Here is a 10,727-nt window from a genome sequence, read left to right on the forward strand (position 1 = left end):
ATGTTTATGTGCCACGTTGGGCATTTTTATTCTGATCTTTCAGACTTTTTAATTTGATCAATACATAAGTAGATCCAATGCCTGTTTGGGAATTTTTATATTCTGAGTTCCTTACCTGTTTTTTTCTAGGTTTAAGAAAGTCCTTTTGCCACCAAACAACTCACTATCTGGCTATTTTGTCAGTTTATTTAAAAAGGTCCAGAGTATGAATAAAAAGAAAATCCTGGAAAAGCATTATTTCCAGAGCTAGCATTCAGTTAGATATGTTCCCCGCGCTTCTGAAATGCCTTGAAAAGTCACCAGAATCCTCAGAAGCACTCAGACCACGGAGCACTTTTGTGGGCATGGATTGGTAGGGGAGGACCAGAAGTATGGCTTTGGCAGACCAGGCTTGGTCAAGATGCACCTGAAGAAATTCAGGTTGGCATTTTTGTTTAGTCGTCCCCTAAAATTATACCCTAGTGAACCAGCAGCTGATACACCAATGGTAGTTCTTTTTGCCTCATGTAATAACAAACATATATACAATATATAAATATTTATGTTCCTGACCTTAAACCTGTAAACTTGTGACTGCAAATCAGTCTTGATCAGCCTACATTTGTGTTCATTCTAATTTACTTAGAATAAATGACATTGACTGAAGCTGTTACAGCAGCAAAGTGATTCCCTACTTCATTCCTGAGTTGCGAAAGTCTCCAGAAGTGGGTGAGGTTTGGGTAAAATGTGGGCAGAAGATGTGTAGAGTGATGGCATTGGAGGGGCTCTGACCTTTTGATTCTATGGCAAATGTAAATAATTTATTCTTAAAAATAAGAACAGGCTTTGTAAATGCACTTAGGGTGCAGCCACACTGGTGGCACGTGGTCCCGGACTATTAGGGTTGTCAGTGTGCTACTAAAATATGTATTGCCCCTTAAAGACATCCCGCATTCTTTTTTAATTTATCCTATCTTCTATTTGCTAATTTTCTGTGCTTGAGTAGGAATTGCTATAACCTTTTTTCTTCTCTTTGCTCCCTTTTTTTCTCTTCACCGCTCATTCGCTGCTTCACTGTAATCACTGACTGCATGCATTTTATAAACATACAGAGTTAGCTAAAATAGGGGATTACTGTAGCTGATGTATTGTAGCTGTCAAAGTTGAAATAGCTGACTCCTGAAATAAAAAATAGTGTGCTAAATCTCTAGGGTCTTATTTGCAGCTTGAAAATGGTATTATAGAGTACATTTTTTTTCTCTGTGGCGTTCTTTGTATAGTAAAAATGAAGGATAGAGGACACAGACAGAAAAATTAAAATGGTTAATAGTTTATTAAATAAAGACAGTATTGCATATTAGATTAGTAATTTCAAAACTGTGTTGTATATCTCTGCATGCATGTTTGTGCAGAATCTACTTTCCTGAGTACAGGATTTGTGCCAACAAATTTGGTTGCTGGTTTTTTAAAATATAGTAATGTTCACATTTAAGCAATCCTTTGCATACAAGATGTGGAGTAAACAAATTCCTTTAAAAAAGAAGGCACATACAGAAAGAAAATGCATACCTCACATTTCACCCTATGTAGGCTGGACAGTCCAAAATAGCATACTCCACTGGTGGCTGAACTAACTATATGTGTTTTGGGTAGATCAGGGAAGTATATATGCATATGCATAAGTAGCTCTGGCCCACTTATAATTTCATTGACTAGATTTTTTCCTCTCCTTTTTTTAATTTCAGGAGGTATAATATTGTGTAGTGGTGGTCTAGTCCTAATATATATATATATATTCTCCAATTTCTAGACTTTAGAAGCTTTGAAATACTCCACCTGGGTCTGGGGAGAATGAGAAATCAGTTAGCTAAATATCAATTGGGTATTAGGTATGTGTCAACTGTCATACTGTATATATTTTAGTAAAATAATTGTATCATCTGATGTGGTTGGCTTGCTTCTGGTTCTTCCATACTCTTCCATAAATAATGTCCATTTGGTCATCATGTTACTGTGAAAACAGGACACTGCAGAAACAGCTGCTCCTCATTCTGAAGAAGCAATGGGTGCTTCATATAATGCTCAACAAGCTCCAGGATGCATGTGAAGGATGGACCACTCTCTCCAAACATGAAGTGCTCATTTTCTATGCATTTCACTTTAAGATGTTGTGTGCTATGGCTCCCACTGACAAAAAAATATCAATTGTAACATGAAAAGAATAATGTAATTATTCATAGTAAGACAATTATTATTTACTGTTTTATTAGATAAAATGTACATTTTTTGCACTTACCGGACTGACATGAAATACTCAATATCCTGCTCTATTCGAATGACAAAACTGCCAGGCTTACAGTTTTGTAGATATTTCTCTGCCTCCAGTTTGCTCAGTTTTCCATGGTACCATCTGGAATTGCAAGATGTGCATCATTTTAAGTATTTAAGTAATACCTTCCCTTTCCTCACTGCATTGATACTTACACTTGTGTTTGCAGTGGAGGATTTAGAGTTCCATGTTCCAAGGAGTAGGCCATACATTCATCTGTTAGCTCAGCACACTGTTTTGGGGATGTTGAACTCTCAGGACTAGAGGACAGGCTGTTTTTCTGAAGTCGTCTGAAACACTTTGCACTTGGTTGTAAAAGCCTCTCTGTTCTGGTGAGAGAACTTTGCTGCCAGTCTGAGCCCTCAAACTGAACTAAAAATAAAAGACAGGGGTCATAAATACATTTTCAAATATGCTGTATAATGATTTGTCCACTTGCCCGTATCAGTGGTGCACATAAGTAGTTCTGGTACCTCAGTATGTTGTGACTTTAAACTCAAACTTAACATAATGCTAATACATTTGGCTTGTGCTGAACATATTTTTATCTATTTTTAATTAAGAAATGTTTTTAGTTATTTCTGGCAAGAAAATGAAACCTGGCCCTGCCAAGCAGAGAAAAACCTGATAAAACTAATAAATATAACTAGAGCACTGATAATGAACTTGAAATTAATGAAATTCTGCAGGTTGAGGGAGTTTGTTTGTTCTGGGCGGGTTAAAAGATTTTGATCGGGTGCCATTGAAGGCGCCCAAGCAAAATCTATGTTCAGGGCTGAATCGGCAGAAGGAGGTAGAAATCCTATTGTTTCTACCTCCATATGTGATGATTCAGCCCTGAACACCAGTGGAGGGTTGGAACGATCTTTCGTGCGACCAAATCGAAAATTGCCACGTGTGGCCAGCTTTAGGTACAGAGGCCTGTGCTTTTAAACTCATACGAATGATGCCTTGCCATGAAAGAAACTAGCAGAGTGCCTCTGATATATGATATCAAAAATACTGTAAGTTGCTTCATGTACAATAATATTCTTTGTGAACATTCTTAGCTGAAATCAAGTCTTGAAGGGCTGAAGGATGTTGCAAACAATTTGTATTGGCAAGTGATTTATCTGGGCATCACAATTTTTTAGTAGCTTTTAGCATATAATACAGAAAAAAACTGCAACCTGAAATATTAAGCACCCTGATGTTTTCAGTGCTTTGTAACGAGTCAATGCTTCCTGGTTTGTCAGAATTGATTAGGCTGCATACAGTATGTCAGCCAAGCCTGTGACCAACAAATCAATTGATTAATGCAAATTGGTTAAGGGTATTTTCCTGTAACAGTAAACAGACTGCAGAGCTACATAACACTAAAATAGTGGAAAGCATTATTAACATTATTGGCCAGGTTTATTCAAATTTATGTTTAGAAAATTGTGCAGTGATATTGGTAAGATTATTATTAGTCTGTATTTAGACAGGGCCAACATATTTTAATATGCATTTTTAGAGATTATACATCAATCATATAAGTCTCTGCCCAAGTTGATCTTACAACTTAGGTCTTTCTCACAGTCACATACATAATGATGAATTTTATCAGGAGCCATATACCCTGCCTGCATGTATTTGAGTATAGAAGGAAATTGGAGTTCCCAGAGGAAACTCATGCAGACATGGAGAGAACATACAAACTCCTTGCAAATAGTTCTCAGTATGAAATTGAACCTGGGACCCCAGCTTTGCAAGGCAACAGTGCTAACCATTGTGCCCCTGCCCCAGCAGAGCTTACAGTCTAAGGCCCTTTACTAACACCAATTTACCTGCCTGTATCTTTGTGAAATGTGGAAAAAAACCAACACAAACCCAAGCAGAACATACAAACTCCTTGCAGATACTGCCCTGGCTGAAATCTCCAGCCCTGCAAGGCAGCTCTGCTATCCACTGAGCCACCAACATTCATATTAGTGAATCAACCCATCTGTGCCTTCTGACTCACTAAATAATAAACCAGTTGTACTGCACCTGCAAATGCTCGGTTTATGTCATCTTTCTTCCACTCCCAGGGCTGGTCATACTCATCTGCTGGTCTTTCATCTTCAAGATGCTGTTGGCTGCCATGGAAAGTTTTGTGAAACTGCTCCTGATACGGGAAGTCATATAATTTTAGTGCTGTACCAGCTGCCCTTTCCATGATACAGTGCAGACCTGCAGAACAACAAAGATAGCCTAAATCCAAGTAAAACCAACACTGACTTTTAATGTTAACAGGTAACTATAAATAATACATACATCTACCACTGCATCTCTATAAAGTAATAATATAAATATAACATTTACACCATATTTTAGAATCCCGCCATAACACAAAATAATGGAAACATCAAACAGTAAGTGAATATTTACTATTTAAAAAATAAATGTTAAGGGAATTTACGTTCCTGCAATATTTCTACAATGTTGTTGGCTATTCCTGAAGAAAGAAAGGGCCTTATTCTTGTAGAAATAATAAAGGTGGCAATTTACTGTGTATTCTTCTTTATGAAAAGAGCATGGCCATATCCTAATGTGAACAAGGTATGTTTATAGTACAGTTATGGGATCCGTTATCCGGAAACCCGTTATCCAGAAAGTTCCGAATTACGGTAAGGCCGTCTCCCATAGACTCCCATTCTAAGCAAATAATTCTAATTTTTGAAAATTATTTCCTTTTTCTCTGTAATTATAAAACAGTACCTTGTACTTGATCCCAACTAAGATATAATAAATCCTTATTGGAGGCAAAACAATCCTATTGAATTTATTCAATATTTAAATTATTTTTTATATATGGAGATCCAATTTACTGATAGATCCCTTATCCGGAAAACCACAGGTCCCGATCATTCTGGATAACAGGTCCCATACCTGTATACATTTGTACAATATGTTTTTTTTCCCTAGTTTTTGTATTCCATATACACAAACTATAACAGTTTGGGGGTTTCTGGGGTTTCTTAAGTTTAAAGCACCTAAAATAAGAAGACATTGTTACAGAAAGTTTTGTTGCATTTTTAAGAGAACAAATTGATCATTGCCTCTGCTGGGATATAAAGAGTGCTTGCTGTAGACTCCCTGCGCTGGGAGCTCACCTCTGGTATTAACATTTAGGACAAGGCATTTTCAGCAACTATCTGGTTGCTAAGGCCTTATTTGCCCTCACAACCAGGCAGTGGTTTTGTTGTTTGAGGGAAATTAAGCAAGGAACCCTAAGCCAGGAAGCTAACTATGCTGATGTAGACAGTGATGTAAATATTGTCTGAATATGTCTTGCTTCTGTCTAATTTAGTATGTGTTTTGTTGTGTAGTATACTGTCATGACAATCTATTACTTATAGGAAAAAATAAATATTAATTACTGTTTATGATTGTCTCTGTTGAAGTTCCATATACATTTCTGTTGTTTGGTTGAACTGTCACAAATAAATATATGTATATATATATATATATATATATACTGTATATTCTCTATAAATGTGTATGTCATGTTATCATCCATAGTTGTACATAATCATGCATAAAAATATCCATCACAAGTTTGAATTAGAGACTGGAATATAAATAGGAGAGAGACTGAATAGAAAGTTGAGAAAAAAATGTTACAAAAACAATAAAATTGTTGCCTCACAGCTTCACCCTCTGTGACCCTCATTTAAAGCTGGAAAGAGGCAAAAGAGGAAAGCACAGAATTAAAAAAAAAACTATAAAAAATAAATAATGAAGACCAAGTGAATAGTAGCTAGCAATGGAAAATGTTATAACATATCACACCAGTGATACTATATATCATGATCTGGATAAATGAAAATCAGTTGGAGGGTCCTAGTAATTTTGGTAAAATAGTGTAGCAACAGATCATTAATAAATGTAATATAGACCACCTTTTAATAACAATTCACTGAAAAGCAGTTCTCCTATTTACATTGTATTTCTACAAAAAATGTATTAATTACTATTTACTGGATCACAAATTGAGAATTACATTCTAAGTATAATTTACCAATTACATATTATTTTGAACTGGCACAATACTGAAAAAATGTATGAAGAATCTGTGTTTACTAACCTGTACTTTGGGACTCATATGGATCCATGTACCTTATGTCTTCTGGTTCCTCACCTCCAAACAATTCATTTTTTCCCTCAACGGAGGCCAAACATGTATTGCTAGGGCTAACCTATGGAAGGAGTTTGCACAGTAACGCACAAGATAAACATTAAATAACTTATAGATAGATAAATATAGCATGCAATTCAGTGGTCTCTTTATATACATATCTACCTCACTTTTATTCATGTTATGCAAACAAAAAATACTCAACATTGCTATATTAGGCCTTGGCACAAGATTTCCATGTTTCCCCTTCGACTACAGCTCAGAATGGGTGGGCCAAGGCACATATGTGTCCCTCCTCCTGTACACATCATTCAAATGAACATGTTAAGAAGGGTCAGCAGCAGAGCTGCCAACCTGACAGCTTTGTTATTTGGGGGGGGAATGTGGCACATCGCAGACATTTTTCACCAAAAACCGGAAGTGATGTCATGTGCATGAGCAAAATCACTGCTGAAGTTGAAAAATTCTACCTGCGCATGTGCAAATGCATCAAACTACGTCACCAAACCAAATTCACTGCAGGAATTTGTGAAACTTCAGAAAAATTGTGAGAATGCTGCAAGGGGATGGGAGAACGGGGAGAGCCACCAAATTCGGGTAACTACCAAAGAAATAGAAGGGGTTGGCAGCTCTGCAGCAGGGGCAGGCGAAAACTAGGCCCACTACTTACTGTCTGCCCTAAAGTGGGCAGCAAGGGAGGTGCTGCCTTTGCATCTAGTGGCAGATTCAGCGCAAGATGCAGAGTGCAGCCAGGCTAGGTGCTGTAGCACTTGTGTCCAGGGTCATGATGAGTAGCTCCCTCTCATCCTATTTTTTACTGTATTAACCATTGTATGTGAAATGATTGTAAGACCCCATTTGTTAACTTGATGTCACTGTATAAACAAATGATAATGATTATTATAATAACAAATGATAGTCCTATGCTACTTGTGGCATGCACAAATACCTTCCTTCACCTTTCTATGATAAATTATGCAATAGTGCATGAACTGACACAAAGAAACCCTGGAAGTACTGTCAGCCTGTTTCTAATGTTAATTCCAGGCAAGTGAATTATGTGCCAATGCCATAATTAAAGTCACACCATTTGACTAGAAATGCAGGGAGAAAAAACATGTTTCACAACATGCGTGACATTTAGAAAAAGCTATACTACCTTGTGTCCATATTGGTGCACCCACAATCACACAGAAATTTTAGGAAAAATTGTGATGTGCTTCAAAAGTTTGCACTTTGCACTGCATTGGTATATTAGCTGTTATGTGTGAATCTTTTAGCACACATAAAGGATCTATCACTGACAGATATACAAGTTTCCTTGAAATTACATTATACACCTGGAAAAAAAAGTTTAATTGGTTTGCTCCTCAATAGTGACCTTGCAGTTTATGTTCTCTTCTGTTGCTGCTTCTTCCGGTTGTTTGTGTATGCTCTTTACATTCTCTGTTGGTTCCAGCTTGATAAGTCTATGTTTAGGCGACATCATATTTACTGGAAGTCCCACAAGCCTTTCTGGAGATCCTTGGTAGCCTGTCTTAGGGTTTTGGTAAGGGTCTTCAAAATCCAGGTCCTTCTGTGCTCTGTAGGCACGAAGTATTTCACTCTCTGTATAATCAGGTTTTGGAGGCTTTGGTGGGGACTTCTTGAAGTTTAGGTAATCCTTCAGCCATCTTGCCATGGGTTTTAACTCTTGAAAGTAAAATGTTTTGGGGGTGATAGTCCTAGGCCTCCACTTGCTCCCTGTATATCCTTATAAACAGATGTGCAGGCAGCAAATTCTGTTGAGCATAGATTATACTTTACTGTTATACTGTTACACTTATAATACATTTACAAAAACACTAACAAAGAAGAAATCATATTTACATACACAAATCTGTGCGATTGTACATACGTGTACCTTGATGAATACATATTAGATCATCTCAATTAGAATATAATTGAAAAGCCTGTTCCTTAATTTTCTCATTGTTTTACAGTAATGGAGATAAAGTCAAACAGTGGTAAAGTAATTTAACAAAGTTCTGAGACCTGGACATTCTAGGCTCATTTCCTTTAGAAATAACAAATGTGTATCTATTTAGTGCTTTTATTAAGCTTTGCAATCTTTACATCCTCAAAATGCACTTTTAGTTACTCTTGTGAAACAATATCAATGCAGGTATAAGATCTCTTATCCAGAGACCCAATATTCAGAAAGCTCCCAATTACAGGAAGGCTATTTCCCTTACACTCAATTTTAAGCAAATGATATATATATATATTTTTTTATGTATATATTTAAATTATTTATATGCAGACTTAAGGTATGGTAATTCAATTTACAGTGAAAATTATCCAGAAAACCCCTGGTCCCATATCTTTATTTATATACTTTAATCTTATTTGGTCATGGGGTGCTGGGAATGCAAGTGCCTAAATGCCTGTAAATTTGTACCAGCTTTTATTTATAGAGAAAAAGTGCTACATTCACACAGGTCTTTTGAAAGTTACTGCACATATTATGTATAATAAATATGAATACATTGTTTTTCATGCTGCACTTCATTTGAAATAAAGGACTGTTTTAAAGAGTATTGTCCTGGATTTTATATTTGCAAGTATTGTGAGTGGTGTGGCTTAATTACAGTTTTGAGATTCATATGTGTAAATTATTTTCAAGATCAGAATATATTGCAGGATGAGTGCCACATTATCACACATTTTGAAGGATTGGACAGTAATAAATTATTCATGTGCTGCCTTAAAAGACCTTTCAGTCTCGGGGGAGAACAGCAGAGGAGAAAGAAGAAAGGACAGTTAAGGAGATTAAATACTGAGAATGGAAGAGCCAGAGCAATGGCAAAGAGAGAAGTGACAGAGGTACAAAGAGAGATGCCGATAAGACCGGCAAATATTGCTAGAAGGAATGAGACTTACCATAACAAGTTGATCCAATCCACTGTCCTGGACTTCCAGATAATTAAACAACCTTAATACGGGGGAAATCCAAACTGTACCTGAACTTCTTACTTCTCTTTGTATTGCAGGGACATGGAGTATAAGATGAATTGCATATAACGATATAAGTATGCACAATAACCTCTGGCATCTACAGGATAACAGAGTTAAGAGGAACAAAGAGGAAAGGGTTTGCTATTAGCAAAGCAGATAAAAATCACCTAGGATCCCTGCCTCCACCCATCCTTTGGGAAAAAAACACTTTCCATTGATCTTTATAGCCCTCCCTCTAAGGTACCCTGGTGATGATGACAAATCCCAGCTAATTTTTACCTCACGTAGCAATTAATTCTTAAGCTTAAATGACCAAAAAATATAAGTTGAAAGAATTTTTGATGAATAGTAGTATAATAAGCAATAGGAAATGTCTTTATCCTCAGGGATATTTTTCATTGCCTGTCTTCTTTACCAAAAGAAGGAGCAAAGAAGAGTCACTTCCATACAAAGGGATCCAATATAAAGTTATGTAGTGTGACTGAAGGAGAAAGGAGGGGTGTAGTGGGAGGAGCTCCAGGGGTCCTGAGGCTTTGTACATACACACTGGGAGAAAGAGATGTCAGGTTTTATTGAATGAACAGAAACAGCAGCTGCTGCTGCACACCCTGCAGATGTAGAGGGCGAAGTGTCAGGTCTCAGGCAGGGAGGGGGAAGGGAGCTGAGTAGCAAGAGAGAGCAACATTGGCCTGGGAAACCATGAAGGCAAAAAATATAAAAGGGCAGTCATATTTAAGAGGGAAAATATTGCAATATAAGATTTATGAAATAATGTTAATGTGCAAAATGTGCAAGATATGCAAATCACCATATTTTTTACACAACGCAGATTTCTCCCGAATTTCATAATCACAGCATGCGGATACGGATAGAAATTATCGTCATTGCACTTTTTCTTATGTGTGCAAATAGCATCACGTTCACATCCTGACTTCAGTAACAGTATTAGCACTTTATTCACTGGGCGTGTGCCAGTTGCGTGTGTAGCAGTGAATTGCTAAGGGACCCTGGAACTGCCTTGTGCCCAGTGGGCCCTGGAATTTGCACTTGTGTAAAATTCATCAGTGCAGGCTAAATGCGTAGATTGCTGCTTGCCACACGATGCTAGGGTGCATGCATGGGCACAAATACCTGTGAATATCATTAAGTGTGCAACATTTTGTGACTGTTTTAGAACTTTGCAGTTATGCTTGCATTTGTAAATAAGCCGTTATGTCTGTCTGAAATAAAAAAATATAAATAAAAATAAAGGCACTGAATGGGATAAATTTGTGACAACAT

General features: G+C 37.0%; 1 protein-coding gene across 2 annotated transcripts; it reads right to left on the reverse strand.

Moving 5' to 3' along the window:
- Positions 1 to 1,289: 1,289 nt before the first annotated feature.
- On the reverse strand, positions 1,290 to 9,913 carry shd (Src homology 2 domain containing transforming protein D). 2 transcript variants are annotated; one of them, XM_004911047.4, is made up of 8 exons: positions 9,862 to 9,913; positions 9,372 to 9,543; positions 7,831 to 8,230; positions 6,399 to 6,510; positions 4,319 to 4,501; positions 2,464 to 2,680; positions 2,276 to 2,389; positions 1,290 to 2,166 (listed from the first exon to the last, which is right to left on the reverse strand). In XM_004911047.4, the coding sequence occupies exons 3-8, from the start codon at positions 8,128 to 8,130 to the stop codon at positions 1,983 to 1,985; spliced, it is 1,110 nt and encodes a 369-aa protein (XP_004911104.1). In that variant the 5' UTR covers positions 8,131 to 8,230; positions 9,372 to 9,543; positions 9,862 to 9,913; the 3' UTR covers positions 1,290 to 1,982. The 2 variants fall into 2 exon arrangements, with proteins under 2 accessions (XP_004911104.1, XP_002934048.1); XM_002934002.4 differs by having other exon boundaries at positions 9,726 to 9,867.
- Between the last annotated feature and the right edge of the window lie 814 nt (positions 9,914 to 10,727).

Source organism: Xenopus tropicalis, chromosome 1, assembly GCF_000004195.4.
Source record: "Xenopus tropicalis strain Nigerian chromosome 1, UCB_Xtro_10.0, whole genome shotgun sequence".
NCBI lineage: Eukaryota > Metazoa > Chordata > Amphibia > Anura > Pipidae > Xenopus > Xenopus tropicalis.